This window comes from Conger conger, chromosome 11, assembly GCF_963514075.1.
Source record: "Conger conger chromosome 11, fConCon1.1, whole genome shotgun sequence".
NCBI lineage: Eukaryota > Metazoa > Chordata > Actinopteri > Anguilliformes > Congridae > Conger > Conger conger.
The window spans coordinates 27,865,616-27,885,015 of NC_083770.1; the positions used below are offsets into that span (position 1 = coordinate 27,865,616).

The following is a 19,400-nucleotide window of genomic DNA, read 5'->3' on the forward strand; positions in this document are numbered from 1 at the left end:
AAGGCATGACGTGATCGGTGCAGTATGTATTTCACATATAGTACATACTGCTGGTCTATGCATGTGAAAGGAAGGTCCCTCTGTGAGCATTTTTCTGACAGATCCTTGTCCCTAAGGCACTTCCTCGTGGGAGGATGCTGAGACAATGTTTTGTCTGAGGCTTAGACTCTTGAGCCCAAAGAGAGACATGCCTCTATTTTGCACTATAGCAATGGACATGCTTTTCCCAGGGGCTGCTGCTTGGAATCTATCCAGGCTTGTACGAACGGCTCATACGATTTGTAAACAGGTAAGAACCACTCACCTGTCAGATTTTAAAACAATTATGCAATTAACTTTGAGGAGGTTGTGGAGCCCATGGCAGGGCTGTTTCCTCATACAGGGAAAACTATGACTGTTCCTTTGTGTTTCTGTGAGATGATGAAATCTCCCATTTCACAAACAGATACTCCTTACAGTGCGAAAGAATTTGATCCGGCCGGTCTTTACGCTTGATCAAAAACACTTGTGCTCTCCGGAAGAGAGCTGTCGCCTGCTGTCATGAGGACAGAGACGAGTCTCCACCACTAAAAACTTCCCTCTTACTGTGCCTCTCCATCCGAAAAACTGACTGCGAAACAAAACACACATAAGACCTATCCTGCTAATAACCATTCAGACTCATTCACCAGGGGAAGATTTGCACACATTACAAGCATTTCAATACATGTACTGTAAGTTGTCTCCTCGTAATTGACTGTACTCACTGGCAGTTAGAGTGTTAAAAAGGAAGGTTTGGAAAGTGAGGGTGAGTAAACGCGCAGAGCAGTTAGAAGGATAGTACTTACAGTAAGGGCTGAACACTGGGGCTGCTGTAGTGCGGGAAGAGAAGACGGATGTCTTTGCTGTTCGTGTCTGTTTCTCTGTTCTCTCTCTCTCTCTCTCTCTCTCCCTCTCTCTCTCTCTGACTTGCTCTCTCTCTCTCACAGGTCGGGGTTTGGCTAAAATCTACAGTGAGTGACTCAGGCTGTGTTTGTTTACTTGAGTGAGTGTTTTCTCTGTATGGGTGTGTGCGTGTGTATGCGTATGCGTGTGTGTGTCTGAATGCGCGCAGGAGCGTGGAAGCATGCGCTTGTCCCTCACCACCCACCGACCCACTCTACGCGGGAGCGCTGTAATAGTTTCCATGCACAGCTGGAAATAATAGCCATTCCCATGCAGGCACGGTTTGAGCAGCCCCACCCTTTGCGATCCATGAGCAGGAAAAGACAGGCACTTTCTCACTCTGTTTCACTGAATGTGCAGCATGGGGTAACTCCTCAAGTCCCTTGCAGTCCCATACGTGAGGACACACTGAGGATACACACACTGTGCTCGCTCCTGCCTCCCAAAGTTTATCAGTATGTAAATAACAGGTCAAATGAGGTGCTGTAAGGACAATGCAACTATGTACACTAGGGGTCTCTGCGGAGCAATGCAAAATACTTCTCAATTCACATCGCTCTTCAGAACTCACATACAATGCACAGTTGTATGATGTTTGTTTTATAAGGACACCAGTATTATTAAAGATCTATCATGCAACCTGCTGCATTTGCCTATACTTCCATAGGCTTCAATTTGCGAAAAAAATTAAAATGGTGTGGCCAACAAAAAATGTTTGTGCTATGCTAGATAACAATGTTGACCCAACCCTTGCTGATTAAAATTAAATGTAATCACCTGGGTGTGTGAATGTGTATGCACACACGTGCACTGACAGATTCCATGACTCAATATGTGGGCAGAACACTCATACACACACACACACACACACACACATGCATGCATACGCACACGCGCACACACAGCTGGAATAGATTGCGCTCTTATTGGGCCTCAGCGTTTCCACAGTGTTGTCCAAAAGCAGCCAGGGACAATGGGGGAAAAGCTGAGGAGCCGAGTGACTGACAGGATGGGGAGGGGAGGAGCTGCCAGCGCTGCCAATCAGGGAGCGGCTGGCAGAATGCGAGATGCGAGACTGCATTACAAACACTGAAAATAATCAATGCAGCTGAATGTCAGCAAACAAATAGCAAAACCATTGGTGCCGGTCGATCAAACTTTCCTTGACGTGATCTGCATGAGGTGTGGGGAGAATCCATAAAATAACATTGCTGCACCACAGGAATGTTTATTGTCTCAGACCCATCAGAGGAACTCAGGACAAACAATTGTGCGCCTCACTGTAGAATGTAGCAGCTTCAGACACAGTGAGTCCAACTATTAAACTACTAATGTCCGAAAAGGTTCATTTACATGATTATGAGTAGTATTATTTTCACTAACTCACTCAAATACTGTCAAATACAATAATCCATTCAGTATTAAGCTACCCAAATAATTTAATATAATTGTGTAGTTGGGTAATGCAATGGTATTCATTAATAAATATAAATATTATGTTGTCATCGTCTTTTCATGGTAATATTGATAAAATGTTTACCTTTTCTACCCACCAATGTTTCCATATGACATTCTTTTAATGGAGTTAGCCTGGGTGAAATACTCAGAGGCAAAAATATGTATCTGGCTATTGTATTGTATCCTGTTATATCCAAAAAAACTGTGGAAGTCAAAAAGAGAGATTCACATGCTGAGAATACAGATTGTCATGCTGACATGTTAGTTAGTGAGTATTAGTACTATACTATAGCCTGATAAACAGATATTCCTCAGCTCCCAGAAGTACACAGAACCACTTCCCTGCTCCCACACATGCTCCCTATCCTGTAGAAGAGGGAGGGTAGTGACTTTACTTACCGTTCGGCTCTTCTTACACAGCTTCTTCCCCAGTTCACCACCAAGCTGGTGCTCCAAGGCAGCAACAATTCAGCACTGAATTCCTCTACCCCCTGCCCTCCAAACTGCACCCAGCGCTGCGGTCCAAAATAAATATTTAACCACTCAGCTACGCAATAAACAATCAAAGGTCAGATCCTTCTTCTCCGCTTCCTTCTCCTGCCTTCAAGGGGTTTATTGTTAGCTCACTGGTTTATGATATCACTCATACAATAAATCATATTTTGTGCTGTATAGGGGAGAATCACCAAGAACACCAATGTTATTTCCATAGAGCGATTATGTAGTTTTTAAAAAATCAGCTTCTTTAAATTCATTTGGCCATATGACACGCTATATAAAGACATGAATACTTTTCCAGATTATTACAGGTTCCAGAGGGGATAGAGAAGTGGAGAGGGACCAGAAACAGATGCTTCATTCTGCCAATGTCATCATCAAAGTATGTTACTGTTAATGCAATAGAGTACTCTGGTCAGTTTCTGAGAAGTACTTCTGCTGCCATAGTTCAATAGATTAAAGTTATGGCATCTATTTTTATGTCTTTTGGAGTGAGGACAGTCTACCCTCCTTTCATATTTGTTGCTTTATTCAGACCGAATGGAAGCAGAAAGGGTAACAGATAGAGAAGGCTCCACAGCAGGGGATCAAATTATTTGGCTTTGAGAGTTCTATGGACTGGGCCATTTTAACTTCTGAACTACTCACTTTCAGTACCTCCCCCCCAATTTCCACCTATTTTGTATTAGTTCTATAAAAGTGTCAATATCTCCAAAATGATTTACTGCACGCATGTTTGAAGACTTAAATTAAAGAAGAAGCTTGTACCATTCAGAAACTTGAGAACAAATGTATGTCAGAGCATATACATACAGTGTACACAAAAGTTACACTAAAATAAAATAAAAATGACAAAACACCTAATGTTTTTTACAGTTTAGCATTGAATATATCAAGGACCAACCCAGAACTACTTTGGATTTGTGCAAAAACTTGATGTCAACTGTACACAATATGGTAAAGATATCGACAGGCATTCAAATTCCACATGTTTTTCCAAAACTACACCCAAATGTCCTCACATGTCCCCAAATATCCCCAAATACAAAACATCTTTTTGTCCAGACACATACATTATCAGAAAAAAATATTTTTCTATTCAAAGAGATTTTTTGAAAATGTTAAGAAAATTTACCTTCACATGTGTTTTATTCACATATATGAAAATGTTTTTATATAGCTCTCCAAAAAGGATTATTCAACCTAAAGCTTTCTAACAAATCTGCATCACATTTAAAATTGAACTTTATTTCAAAATTAGGTTAACCAGCACCACGTTAGTCCTGTTAGCCAGTACAATTACAGGTTTAAATTAATTCTGCTAAATGAACGCAACGATATTCCTCAACTGTCTTTCGCCTGAATATGACACATTATACCTTGTTGGAAATAATGTGAAATTACCTAGAAATGCATTCATGCAAAAATAACAAGTCATTCAAGATGGCATTTGCTTAGGTATAGTCTTTTTAATGATCTGCCATTGCGGTTTTGCGGTTTTATAATGTCACAGTTTTTTGTGTGATATAAATATGAATGCAACAATAATTTGAGGCAGCGATGACCCAACCACAAGGGGGCAGAGAGGATGGGGTTAATGACACTGAGCAGATTGCAGTGGACCCTCTTTAAAGATGCTCCCCACCAGCACATCCTTCACATGACAGGACCTTACCTGGGCAGGACCATTATCTACCACACAGAATCTGTGACAATAAGTCTCTGCAGTACTTAATCTGCACCATGACCTGTGGAACAGACAGTGATCTCAGACAGATCACTGTCTCTCTGGAAAGATCATCATAGGATTGCATGCATTTCAGGTGTAGTGCTAGGAGCAAGGGAACAGGTGACACTGAATGGAGTAGGGAACAAAAGCATCCCATATGTGCCTTATTTGCCTATTAGTACACCAGTGACATTTACCACAGGTATGAGATATGTATAGTAGTGAACTGAGATACCTTCTCCTTCTTTGGAAACTGAAGTCAAAATCAAGAGTGCATGGGTAGCAGAGTAGAATAATACACTGGAACTTGACAGATCTACAGTAATTCCAAGGCAGGACAATTCTGTCGTACCCTTGAGCATGATACTTAACCTGAATTACTTCTGTGTAATTAGATTGCAAGTAAAAAGAATGTCAGGTTTTTTAATATCTGCAAAAACAGTAGCCCATGCAATTACCATCAGTTTTTTAATTTAAAGAGGCACTGTAAACAAACTTTCAAACATAAATACAATGCATTCTCTGAAACTACTAAAGCTGAAATGCATAAAGCACTATTTGTTGGGGAAGCATAAAAAAAAAAGATAGGACTGCCTTTATTGTGGGAATTGGTACAGATAAAGCTATCAAGTTGTTGCCCTTATCGCAGACGTTGGTTCAGTGCCTTGTTCACATCTAGTGACTGGGAGGCAGCACACTCTTTCAATCTTGGGCCCATTTGGGTATACAGAGCTTGACACAATGAAGTGGTGGAGGCCCTGTGGTGAGATGATATCAGCAGCTTCCACAGTAATGGTAGAACCTTTTGCTCCACTATCTGTGGCTGCCTTGGGTACAGGCCTGTCACCATACCTGAAGCATAGAATCAGGAAAAGGACTCAAGCTGTCAAGTTGAACGCAAGCAATCGCAGCAGTTTCCCATTCCCATTACCTCACCAATTCACGAAGGTAATGATATTAGCAACATAAACCAGGATGCAAATTTAAGTAAATTAAGTATAGTATTTAAGTAAATGACTTATATGTTTAAGTACGTAGTATCTGATATGAATGTATTCATTGGAAACCGCAGGTGAAAATTCTGCTGCTGCCACAGAGCCATGGGTTACCAGCCAGCTTCTCAATCAGGTGCCCTTTCGCCTTTCCGCTTAGAAAGCGGGTCTTAGTGCAAAGCACCTCCAGCAGCAGAGTGTTATCTACAACAGAAGAGAAAGAATCGCAGTGTCGCAGTGTCTCCCACCTGGATTAGAGGGGTGACTGGAGACCAAAAGTGGATTTTAGAGACTGACGGACCCTCACCGAGATGTTGAATGAGAGAATTCAGAGCACCGTCAGCTGCGTTCTGAATGACACCAATTTTGCTGTTTAGGTGATTCGCAATAGCCGGCACCAGGAAGTTCAGGACCTGTGCTAAGCTGTCGTTCAGCAGGGGGATAATTTTCTGCAGGGCCACCAGTGTGTGCTGACTGATCTTTGGGTTTGACTCCTGCAGTCTTGCCACAATGGCATCGAACACCTTGTGCAAAGAGACAGAAGAATGAAGACTAGTCCTACTTCCAATAAAACACTGGATGAGTGCATGGGTGAGAGCATGTATAAGACCAGGACTCTGCATTTGGTTTATACTTTGGCCAAATTGAGCACATTTTTGCTAAGGACAATGACCACAGTCTCTGTTGGGCAACTTTCACAAATGTTCTACAATTTCAGTCGAGCGACACTGTTGCTATAAACTCGCCTGGTCTGTATATGGATGAGAATGTATGAAATTGAGTTATAGGTGTGAATATTTTTTTGCTCATGTGTACAGTACATGTATATTCATAAGTATTTGTTTGTTAATGGCTTATATTTAATTATATACACTCACCGAGCACTTTATTAGGAACATTATTTTATTACACCTTCTTATTCATGTAATGATCTAATCAGCCAATTGTGTGGTAGCAGTGCAATGCATACAATCACGTAGATACGGGTCAGAAGCTTCAGTTAATGTTCACATCAACCATCAGAATTGGGAAAAAATTTTATCTAAATTACTTTGACCGTGGAATGATTTTTGATGGTAGACAGGGTGGTTTGAGTACCTCAGAAACTGCTGATCTCCTGGGATTTTCACACACAACAGTCTCTAAGGTTTACAAAGAATGGTACAAAAAAACTAAAAAAATCCAGTGAGCAGCAGTTCTGCAGATAGAAACACCTTGTTAATAAGAGATGACAGAGGAGAATGGTCAGACTCGTCAAAGCTGACAGGAGGGTGACAGTAACTCAAATAACGCAAACAGTGGTATGCAGAAGAGCATCTCTGAACACACAAAACATCGTAACTCTAAGTGGATTGGCTTCAGCAGTAGAAGTCTAAAAAATAAGTCTAATAAATACCTAATAAAGTGCTCACTGAGTGTATTTTTCCTTGGAGTGACATTGAGATTTTGGTCTTCCTGTATAAATAAAGGTCTTGTCAGAGTCAGCTTGACTAAGCGTTTCATTGCACACCAGCAGCCTCTGCTGGTCAGTCACACACCCTCAATTTTGTATGTTGAGCTGCACATGAACAACTTTATGAATGGACTCACTGGGTATTTGCATTCGATCACCATGTCAGGTTTTTCCTTGCAGTCTGCTACCACTTTATTAGTAGCCTCAATGCGCTGCTGAAAGATTTTGGATGCCATCTGGATCTTCATTGCCTCAATGTATTCTTTTTTCTGGGCAATGCTGTACTGTTTAGCCTTAGCTGCAGCTTGATTGATACCACAGCCAGGTGCTCGGCTGCTGGTCTGTGTTTTGGCAAATTCCTACCAAATACAGTCACCAGTATAATTAGAGGTCACCCGCAATACCACTGCCACAGGAATACAGTCAATCTCTGAAATGACTGAGCCATGGCATAATGTTGCATCATCAATCTACTTCAAGCCTGGCAACCTCTTAACATACCGCATACCTGGGCTCTTTTAACAACATCCGGCATCTCTGGAAGGTCCTTCGCTGGTACGTATTTCCTCAACATTTTATCAAAGTCAGGATGGGGTGCCATGAAAAGAAGCATCTGGCGACCAAAGTGTCTGAAGGAAAACAAACTGAATGAGGCAAGTAGAAGTAAAGCAAGGAGCTAATATTGTTTCCTGTTCATGAAGGAGAACCAAGTCAGTCACCCAGCTGATCTGGACAGAAGAGACAGGTATGCCCGACCTGACTTCCTGTGAAGTGTCCTGAGCGAGTCGAGCAGCAGTTGGCAGGATGCAGTCAGTGATGCCTCTGGTGTCAGAAAGTAGGCGGGCTGTGTCAGTCCTTTCCACCAGGTTGAGCAGATGCTGACTAGCGCACTTCCTCACCGCGCTGTTCAGGTGTCTGCACACCAGGAAAAACACCAGGGACAGCAGGGTTCCAGCGCATATTTCTTCGTGGCCATTTTGTTTTTTTTTATATAATACCATATGCTGCTATGAATCACCCTACATTCAAAAGAACAATAAGCAATAGCAAGAAAAAACCCACCCAACCCTAACTGAGGTGCAGATTATTTATTGGTTTACCCATATGCAAGAAAAATAAATTCATGTTTTTATTCAAACATAACTGAGTAACGTTTTCTGCAGCAGCATTTGTTTATTCACCAGTGTATGTCCATTTCATAGGGATCAACAACAGCACTCTATCTGGTCTACAAGGCCAAAATCCATTGGTCTTGAGTCCAGTGCCCAAAGCTTCATTTTGAGTCAGCCGAGGAGTAAGGCTATCCACCTGACAGTGCAACTAAATCTGAGCAGGTTTAACTCAATTTGAGCAGTTCTCATACCTTAGGCCTCCAACCAACAGAGCCTTGAGCACAAATTTTGGTGTGCAGTTCTGGACCATGTTGTCCAGGGCAGCATCTACATCCTGCCGGGTGAATTCAAAAATATCCACTTTCTGAAGGAGTGCTGTGGCCGTCACCTCCAACTCCCGGTCCATCTTTTTCTTTAACTGGGCATACATGTTTCCCAGTGTAGACATTGCCACCCGGGAGACACAGGAGCGCAGGTTCTTAACCTAGAGGTAAGCACATCTTTCAGGGCTAGGACAATGGGAAAGCTGTGTAGAACTTGGAAAAATCGTTGTCACTAACATTGATCTATTAACCCCATCCACTTTGCCCCCTTGTGGTTGAGTGTCGACATCTCAAATTATTGTTGCGTTCATATTTATATCATACAAAAACGGTGATGCTAGCCTGCACAGCAGTTTTGATTCTTATCAGCCTCTTATTTGCAATGCAGGTCAATAAAACAGCAGGATCCCCAATGCCACATTTATGGTTTACAACCCTGACCTCGTCACAGGCATATTCCAACAATTCTTGATACCATTTTTCTACATCAAAAAATCATGTTCCAATATAAGAACTAAAATATACAAATCAGAAACTGCATGAATAATCACATTGTTTGTTTTTTTCTTTGTTCACTTTCATTCCACTTCTAGCCAACATATTTCTGGTTTGGTAGAAAAACAAGTTTGTTTCCCAAATAATTTGATACAGACATATTTATAAAAGCAAATATCCCAGCTGTTTCGACTAACGTTGAAGTTGATTTCCTAATCTGTTCAGCCATTTTCGATAAAACTATGTTTTTGCTGGGACTATACCTCAGCAAATGCTGTCTTCAACCACTTGTTATTGTTGCATAAATGCATTTCTAGGTAATTTTAACACCAAACTAATGTAAAACATGGCACACTTCTTGTACGGGGCTTCCTACCCTTTCCGATAAGGTTTAATGTGTCATATTCAAGCAACAGACAGTTTAGGAATATTGCAGCATTCACATAGCAGAATGAATGTAAACCTGTAACTGTACTGGCTAACAGGGCTAACGTGGCGCTGGTTAACCTAATTTTGAAATAAAGTTCAATTTTAAATATGATGCACATTTGTTAGAAAGTATTAGGTTGGGTATTCCTTTTTGGAGAGCTTTATAAAAACAAACTCTCATATATACGCAAACAAAACACAGGTGAAGGTTATTTTTCTTTATATTTTGTACCAAACAAATCTGCCTTAATAAAAAAATAAACTTTTCTGATAATTCCTGTGTCTTGACAAAAACACAGGAAAAGGTTTGTATTCGAAGAGATTTGGTCCTGGACTTAGAAATTGAGATATTCAGTGCTAACTATAAAAACATAAGACATTTTGTAATGTTTTTGTATTTTAGTGTAACTTTGTGTACACTGTATGTATATGCACTGGCATACATTTCTTCTGTCTTAAATTTCTGAATGGTACAAGCCTCTTATTTCATTTAAGTCTTCACCCGTGTGTGCAGTAAATAGTCTTTGAGATACTGACTCTTTTAAAAAACGAGTACAAAATAGGTGGAAATTGCCCTCTGGGGGGCAAAGTGGAAAGGGTTAATTAAGGATGGGTTGATTCACATGCCCAAATGTTTATCTTTTACCCTATAGTATTCAGTACTGCAGACTAAATTAAACAGGCTCCCTATGTCATCTGACAGCTTGCACTGCACAGTTGCATAGAGGACTGTATGCAATAGGGAATGATAGAAGCACCTCCACAATGAGGGTAAGGCAGACTTCATGTAGACTAGGGATCAGGATGTCTGGGTGGCTCTGCACAATACTGTTGATGATGTTCAAGCCTGTTATGGTCTTCTCCCTTTAATTAAATCGAAGAAAAAACAAATGTGTTTCAGTGGGCATCTCTTTGCAGTGTATTTTGATTGTGGAAGATACAGGAGCTGTTAGGGGTGAGGTTCTCACCAGTCATCCATGCCCAGCAGTTCTAGGCCCTGGGTCAGTGCCTTCTTGTCGAGGTGCTGTGCCTCTAATCCAGTAATTTCTGGAAGCAGTAAAATGCCTTTAACTTTACTGACCTTTTCAAATGCAACCAGAAATAGTCCAACAACACCCCCTTGTGTGGAGTATGAAAGATAAGGAACAATCTTATACAGCAGGGCCACTCAGTGAGTGCCACTGTATTTCTGATAAAGTAAGTCAGTGCATTCAAAACCCAAATCAATCTCATCTCTAAGAACCTCGGTGGTGAACACCATGCAGTCATTTATTCATATACATCCACACAGCTGACTTACCAGGGCAGATGACTTTTGCATCTAAATTGGAATCTAAATGTAAGGTCAACAAGTTCGCGCTGGAGTCCTAGGAAAAGCAAAATCAATGGGAACTTGGTTATTCTTGATTCAAACAGTGTTACGTCTTTGATATACACAATGCTGTAGTTAACAATTAGCCAACAAATGACTTTACAGTACTGTATATGGTGTTGATGGGTAAGCTAATCTTTCTGCTGTCTATGCACACTGTGGGTCTGTCGCTCATCCAATTGTCTCGTCCACCGGTTTAATGTCATTGTGGAACATGTGGCAGGTCTTAAGAGGACGTCCTGGCAAGAGATAATTTGCCTCTTGAGGGCATAGGGAGGGGGTAAAAGATCAGACAATAACAGTGACATACAGCAAATGATTCCATTGATGTGGCTTTATCACTGTAGGTGATCTTGTCAACCTGTGTGCCACGGTTCTGGGTGGTGAACAAGATCTGGGTGCTTGCATCTCGACTCATCACCGCTTTGGCCTGTATTTGTCCACTCTGAGCATGGATTATTCTGTTTCTCAGTTCCAGATGTGGACAAGAGACACACCTGGAATTAAATGAAACAGAAGACAAATCTTATAACCTTAAATATTGAAGGGTTAAGTCATCTTGGACCACTAATCTTCAATGTGAGACAGGAATAAGTCTAAAGTAAGCCCGGGCCAGAATTATTTTCAGTTTAAAAAAGGACACTGAAATTGTGGTAGGCTAAATTTATAGTTACCTGAAAGAATATCTGAATATCGGCCCAGAACAATTTTGACCCATTAAATGATATACTGAATGTTGGGGATAAAATTTAAATTTAAATTTTTCCTAAGCCTACATACACGGAATGTTATGACCATGTTCTACCTACTTGAAGTGGGGGGTGACGTTTTTGATGTTCTTGTTCTTTCCCACTTGGTTTTTTTAACCGCTGCAATACGTGAGATCGAAGTAATCTAAATTTGACTCGTTCTTTCTTTCTGGTTGTTTTATTAAACCTTACTTCGACTGTGTGTCATCACAAGTCTGATGTTACCAGCAGATCAGAAATGACTTCAATCACGAATAGAGAAAGATTGTCTTGTGACGTCAGTGTTGCAGATCAGAAAACTGTTCCGAACTACCTTGAAACGTAACAGAGCGTTTGTCAATTGAATAAACTCAATGCTTTTTCTTTGTAATTAATACATCTGAATGGAAAATGGAAAAACTAAAAATAATTTTATACAGTGGGCTACAATAGAAGTATTCCATAAAAATATTGACCTGTTCGGGCCAGCCAACCTTATCCAGATTTTCTGAAAACACGAATGTTGGCTAGCCTAAACAAAACGAAAGCGAAATAATTTAATTAGTATTAACGATATAATTAATAAACGCATTTGGAATAAAGTATGTTCTGTTACTGTACAGTCGGCGTATCAGGAAAATACTTGTATTCGACACAGTATAGCTACTGCTGCCGTCCTGTGGCTCACAGTCAAATTGCACGTGTAGTGGTCTCGCCATAATATGTGGTGCAAATTTGAACACTGAAGTTGCATTCAAATAATAAGGTACGAGCAGCTGCGTTTACAGGAAACACGTAGCCTAGATGGTGGTCGATTAGTTGTCCAAACATATGTCTGAACAGAGAAGTTAATGCTTTTCGGCTACATTGAAAATACAGTCAAAATGCCTCAGCCATATTATTTATTGTCGTATGGTTTTGTTCCTAATATGTAATTTATCATTATCGTTAAACGATTTCGTCAAGTTGCCATTAAATTATTTATTAAACGGTGCAATTTCTACAAAATTGTGTTATTTTGTAATATACCATTTTAAAGTAACCAATTCAGTTTTAAATTCTGGAGTGTATGTATAACACGTTTTATAGCAATTAAGTTTTTATTTAGTAAATTCGCTTTGAGTTTTCAGTAAAATGACAACTCTACAAATAAATGCTCCCACCAGAGCTGCCCTGCAGCATGTAGATACATTAACATATATTAACATATATGTTAATGTCCACAAATGTTTGGTAAAATTGCGAGACTAATGATTAGAGTAATGTTGCGCAGTTGTGCCAAACAACCCCGTATTGGGGTCGTTTGACACACGTTATGGGGTTGGTTGACACAATGTTACAATACTAGATGTACAATGCACGGAGGACCGGGCGCGACCGAAAGGGGAATCTTAAAGTTAAGAGATAACCTGTAATATAATCTAAGGGGAGCCACTAGAGGAGAAATGGAAATCTGGAAACAGGACAAAAACTTCCTGGCAAAACGCCAACTAAAACAGGACCGACAACGTGGTAGAAGATAATTTATTTGTACTTAAGATGCACTCCCGAACACGGAACAGTTTCGAAATTAGAATAGCTCTTCACAACCCGAAGGGAGTTAGGAAGAGGTGAGAGAAAATTTGAGAAAACTGATATGGCTGCCCGAATATGGGGGAACACACCTCAGACATCAAAACCCTAATCTTGGGCCTAAGGAAAGATATAAAAATATATATAAAAATAGTCATTCTTGGAATTGTCTGTGCACTACAAAATTGTGATCGTCATGTACAGATTGTACTGTACTGTACAAATACAAATGTTACATTTAAGTAATTTAGCCGTATTCTATCGCTGCAAAAAAGGACCAGTTGAAGTAAGTACAGATCTGTTACAGAGGGCAGGGAGCCCCAGACTGCTTGGACTAAGACTGGTATTGGATAAGCAGAATTGGGATTTGCATTGTATACAGCACCAGATTCACATACAGAATGTAAAATACATCATACATCATTACACATAACACACACATTAATTAGTATAACATTTTATTTACATTTTATTAATAGAATATCATTCAATAGTATTTAACAATATGTACAGTCCCATTAGCATTACAGGCTAGATACATAGCATTTCTATCATTCCTGAAAATTGATAGATGGTTTAAATAATATTTTCACAGTCATTTTGTCTCAACCAACAAACAATCTAATTTACATCAATTTCATAATGAAAAAAACAAAAGAAACTCAGTCATTTTGGTCAACACCAAGATGCTATATCACAGTATCCACTCAGTAGTATTTATTGATGGTATTATTAGCTGATTGTAATTCCATTCACAAACTGATTTTTCAATGTGAAAGATATGTCTTGCTAAAAACAGCAACAGTACTAGCAGTTTGAAAATTTTTCAGCCAAACATTTATTTAATTCACTCTAAGTTAGTGTAAATAAATATACCAGGACAAAGCCCACACAGTGGGTAATGTTGAATGTGTCATGGGGTGATTCCTCTTTGTGGGACATACAGTAGCTTCCTGACAGTACAGTAGAGTCCTTCAGCAACTACCCGGCCTGTCTTTCTGGTACTGTAGCTTGCACAATGCAGTAAACCACAGCTATGTGATACCCTCTCGGCACAGTGGGCAGGTCCCAAAATATGCCGTCACTCTTTCTGCGCACACCGTGCACAGGCACTGGTGCCCACAGCACAGGATTACACAGGCTGGCTCGGACATGCAGACAACACAGCTCTCCGCTGTGTTGAAATCTGGAGAATGAGACACAGAGACAGAGTTAGACACAGAACATAACAGTCTTAAATTGGCTTGTGTCTTCCAAGAACAACTTTCCATAAAGATTTGTTACAGCTGTTGTGGTATAAATAATAAGAAGAGAAGGGATTGGCTATTGTGTCATTAAAAAATTCACAAATTCTTTTTTCACAGTATCAGAATGGAAGCAAAGAAGGTAGGGTAAAAAATGACTGCACACATGTCTCGTGAAGTCCTGTGCAACACTCACCCTCCGTCCATTGGTTGTCAGTGATGGGAGGACAGTTCCTCTCAAACAGTTCAGAAGATGGTGGGCTGTTCTCACATGAGTAGGTTTGGCAGGATCTCCGGGTACCAAGTGGACCTTTTTTCGTTGAGCCTTAAAGAACGAGGGACATCACCCATATCATTACATGTGAAATAGCAGGAGAGTAGTATACCAGAAATATCCTAAGGTTCTAAGTTATCTGTATGTACTGTAGATACATATAGTTTTCCAGTCATAAGCCTGGAAAATGTGCATCATATTTAATCACTTGTACAAATTAATTTTTTTTTTTTTAAAGAATACAATGTGATATATACACACACACACACGTATTAAAGTGACATAATCTTAAATATATCATAAAATAAACATCCGGGTCATCCCCGGACACAACACTCACCAAGTAAGGTCACAGCACAGGTCTGCCCGTACACATCGATCATGGCCCATAGTGGCTTGCTAAGGTCCAGCCCCACCAGCAACTTGTGCTTCTTGCCATCTTGCCCCTTGTACATCAGCTTCCCCTTCTTGGTTGCCCAGAAATTTAGCTGGTAGCCAGGGAGAGCGCATTCTTCAGGCACAGGGGCTGCCCAGTACCCGGGCTGTTCGCTGAGGTTGGGAATGGCCATTTCTGCTCCGGGCCCGCAAACAGGCTTGATGGTGGTGAAGCCCAGGCGGAGGGCACCGGTCCAGCGATCTACAGTGTGGTTCACTTGCAGTCGCACCATCTCTTTGACCCGCACCGGGCGGCTGCTAAACACCACACCGTTCCGGAAGGTGTACGGAGCTCTCTCTGCACACCTGGCCCCATGGGTTAAAGTGATGCAGTCCCCCACAGCTTCCGTGTGAAAGGCCAGGGGTCCCAAACACAACACTCCACAGGTATGTGGCCCTGTAATTAAAGTAAAAGAGAGGTTTGGAACATTGCACCTTTGGTTGTTATGACTTTCAAGCCGTTAAAAAGCTGGGTGACAGATTATATCACTTCTGAGCATTCCACCATGCAACTTGATTTGCCACAATTTTTCTGCTGCACGACGACCTCCAAAGAAACCCTATGTCTATGGTATCTAAGAACATACCTGATAACATATTTACTATAATTGCAGTGTTTGGCTGTTTTTCTGTGTTAGTCAAAATGAAACTTAAGTGGGAATGACCTTTGACAGTAAGAAGGAAGATGGATAGATAATGTTTATGGATTAACAATGCCCTGTCGTGACTTTGATAAATCAAAAATACATTTCTTCAGACTTCTTGTAATTCATAAATCATTTGCTTCCATTAGTATATTTTGAACAGTGTATTTGAGTGCATCGATACTGTGCATCTGTGCTAAAAAACACAGAAATTAGTTGAAACTTTTTTTTTCTTTTTATATTGATAATGTGCGGTTGTAAATATGTATAGTCATATTGTTCCTTGTAGTAGAGTTAATTGCCTCTATTGAACACACATTTAATTGCTTTGTCTTTCACCGAAAAAAATTTATTACTTTATGATTTAAATGTATTACTTCATGATTTACTGGCAACACAATGCATTTTGTAATATAGAAATTCCTCTATATTTTCTGCAAATACAACTTCAGCAAAATACCATGTAGGCTTATATTATATTATTTCAAACATGCATATATTCACAAACTAACATGGGAACAGTTTGATGAGGGGAATCTGATCATTTAACTCCATTGCACAATTATATATTAATTCCCTCAAATATATTTATAAGATTTAAATGCATTTTCAAATTGTATGCACATAAGTGAATTGCTCAAGTTCATCTGAATATTAATGTCTCGCCTGAATGTCAACAGGAAATTGAAATATTACAAATCCTCAATTTAATTTAAAATGAGTTTGACAAAAATACCTATCAAACACCAACAAATGGAGAGATTTTCAAACATTTTAAGAAATCACAAGGCATTTTCCCATCTGCAGGGAAAAAGGTTACCTGCCACTCTCATGTCAGACAAATACTAGCATATATAAGCAGCAAGAAGTAAAAAGCATAAATTATGCAGTGGCAGTAACAGCTACAGAGTTTTTATAGTAATTGCTTGATAAACCTGTCCCAAGAGCCGAGTCAATAGCAAGATTACACAACATAGTACTAGAGTTTACAGAATCTAAACTGACCCAAAAGCCCCTTGCAGAAAAGGTGACTATGAAAAATCTTACATTTTCATTTACTACATTTTCTATAGTTGTCATCTGGTTAAAATTGAAATTCATACCTTCACGATTCATCTGGTTCACCACTTTGAAAGTGTTAATCCTGTATACTCCTGTCAGTGGTTGTTACGTTCTCAGGCATCCAGGGGTAGGAGGGAGTACGCAACAAAATTATAATTAAATAAAATGACCGGGAGGATATATTTGAGCGTTATGGCAGTGAAAATGATCGAACAAACCAGATTTGCGCAATAAAGTGTATTCACAAAAATTACAGTGGATGTGCTATTTACAGATTTCAAACAAATATTCACAAGAAAAAGACGTGGGGTACGAGACCAAGGGACCTGGGTGTTGCCAAATCAATGAAATTAACAAAACCAAATAGAGCTAAAAACAAAATACATACTAATTGTTCCCTGAACAAAATAATATCTCTCTACTCTATAATCAAAATTACATAGATGGCAATCGCCCCTTTCCTAAGGTGTCTAAACAATTGTTCACCCTACGTGCAGCAACAGTGTATAGAGGCCTCTGTCTTACCTGCCCCAGGGCCTATACACGGACAACCACATTCACACGAGTAGGAGCACGGATAAACACACATACACACAACAGGGTTCTCAATAGAATGAGCAGCCAAGCCTAGCATAGCCCCCTATAGGGCAGCCAACACACAGTTTATATAAGCAGAGGAGGGACGTGATTGGTTGATGGCTTCATCTGTAGAGTTTAAGGGGGGAAACAGACAGACATACATACGTGGAACGTAACAGTGGTGTATGGTTATTCCTCAAAACTGAAAGTGTATACAGGTGTGGACAAGAGACACACCTGGAATTAAATGAAACAGAAAACAAAGGGTTAAGTCTTGGACCACTAATCTTCAATGTGAGACAGGAATAAGTCCAAAGTTAGCCCGGGCCAGAATTATTTTCAATTTAAAAAAGGACACTGAAATTGTGGTAGGCTAAATTTATAGTTACCTGAAAGAATATCTTGAACGGCCCAGAACAATTTTGACCTATTAAATGATATACTGAATGATGTGGATACAATTTTAATTTACATTTTTCCTAAGCCTACACACACAGAATGTTATGACCATGTTCTACCTACTTGAAGTGGGGGGTGACGTTTTTGATGTTTTGATGTTTTTGTTCTTTCCCACTTGGTTTTTTTAACCACAGCAATACGTGAGATCGAAGTAATCGAAGTTTGACTCGTTCTTTCTTTCTGGTTGTTTTATTAAACCTTACTTCGACTGTGTGTCATCACAAGTCTGATGTTACCAGCAGATCAGAAATGACTTCAATCGCGAATAGAGAAAGATTGTCTTGTGACGTCAGTGTTGCAGATCAGAAAACTGTTCCGAACTACCTTGAAACGTAACAGAGCGTTTGTCAATTGAATAAACTCAATGCAAAGTGGCCTTTTTCTTTGCAATTAATACATCTGAATGGAAAATGGAAAAACTAAATAATTTTATACAGTGGGCTACAATAGAAGTATTCCATAAAAATATTGACCTGTTCGGGCCAGCCAACCTTATCCAGATTTTCTGAAAACACGAATGTTGGCTAGCCTAAACAAAACGAAAGCGAAATAATTTAATTAGTATTCACGACATAATGAATAAACGCATTTGGAATACAATTTTCTCTTAATAAAGTCTCACGGTGATAAAGTATGTTCTGTTACTGTACAGTCGGCGTATCAGGAAAATACCTTGCACGTGTCGTGGTCTCGCCATAATATGTGGTGCAAATTTGAACACTGAAGCATTTGAGCAGCTACGTTTACAGGAAACACTTAGCCTAGATGGTGGTCAATTAGTTGTCCAAACATATGTCTGAACAGAGAAGTTAATGCTTTTCGGCTACATTGAATGCCTCAGACATATTATTTATTGTCGTATGGTTTTGTTCCTAATATGTAATTTATCATTATCGTTAAACGATTTCGTCAAGTTGCCATTAAATTATTTATTAAACGGTGCAATTTCTACAAAATTGTGTTATTTTGTAATATACCATTTTAAAGTAACCAATTCATTTTTAAATTCTGGAGTGTATGTATAACACGTTTTATAGCAATTAAGTTTTTATTTAGTAAATTCGCTTTGAGTTTTCTGTAAAATGACAACTCTACAAATAAATGCTCCCACCAGAGCTGCCCTGCAGCATGTAGGTATATAGGGGAGACCGGGGATGGTTGGCACACTTTTCACTTTTTTCAGTATTTCTTTGGCGTAATTTGTGTCAGTATATTCTAACCAGTAGCAAATTATATTACATTACATTAATGCCATTTGGCAGACGCTCTTATCCAGAGCGACGTACAACAAAGTGCAAAGTGCATACCCATAACCAGGGATAAGTGCAATTTCGACTGCTACCTGCGCAACGAAGATAAGGACCAGAGCTCATTAAAGGCCCATGAAATTAAAGGTTAAGGTCTCAGGCTTTAATACATATATGTTAATGTCCACAAATGTTTGGTAAAATTGCGAGACTAATGATTAGAGTAATGTTGCGCAGTTGTGCGAAAGAACCCCAATACGGGGTTGTTTGGCACACCTTATGGGGTTGGTTTACACAATGTTACAATACTAGATGTACAATGCACGGAGGACCAGACGCGACCGAAAGAGGAATCTTAAAGTTAAGAGATA

General features: G+C 39.7%; 2 protein-coding genes across 6 annotated transcripts in view; both read right to left on the reverse strand.

Moving 5' to 3' along the window:
* Positions 1–2,840, reverse strand: part of sorbs3 (sorbin and SH3 domain containing 3) — a 33,765-nt gene extending 30,925 nt beyond the window's left edge. For 4 of the 5 annotated variants that reach the window (XM_061261246.1, XM_061261245.1, XM_061261244.1 and 1 more), the window contains exon 1: positions 828–958. The gene's annotated coding sequence lies outside the window, so the exon portion shown is untranslated. Of the gene's footprint in view, positions 1–827; positions 959–2,781 lie in introns of those variants that run through there. The other variant, XM_061261243.1, reaches the window with a different exon arrangement.
* A 10,823-nt stretch (positions 2,841–13,663) lies between these two features.
* On the reverse strand, positions 13,664–16,870 carry LOC133141350 (E3 ubiquitin-protein ligase NEURL3-like). The gene is made up of 4 exons (XM_061261887.1): positions 16,786–16,870; positions 14,944–15,435; positions 14,526–14,654; positions 13,664–14,271 (listed from the first exon to the last, which is right to left on the reverse strand). The coding sequence occupies exons 1-4, from the start codon at positions 16,796–16,798 to the stop codon at positions 14,120–14,122; spliced, it is 786 nt and encodes a 261-aa protein (XP_061117871.1). The 5' UTR covers positions 16,799–16,870; the 3' UTR covers positions 13,664–14,119.
* Positions 16,871–19,400: the final 2,530 nt, after the last annotated feature.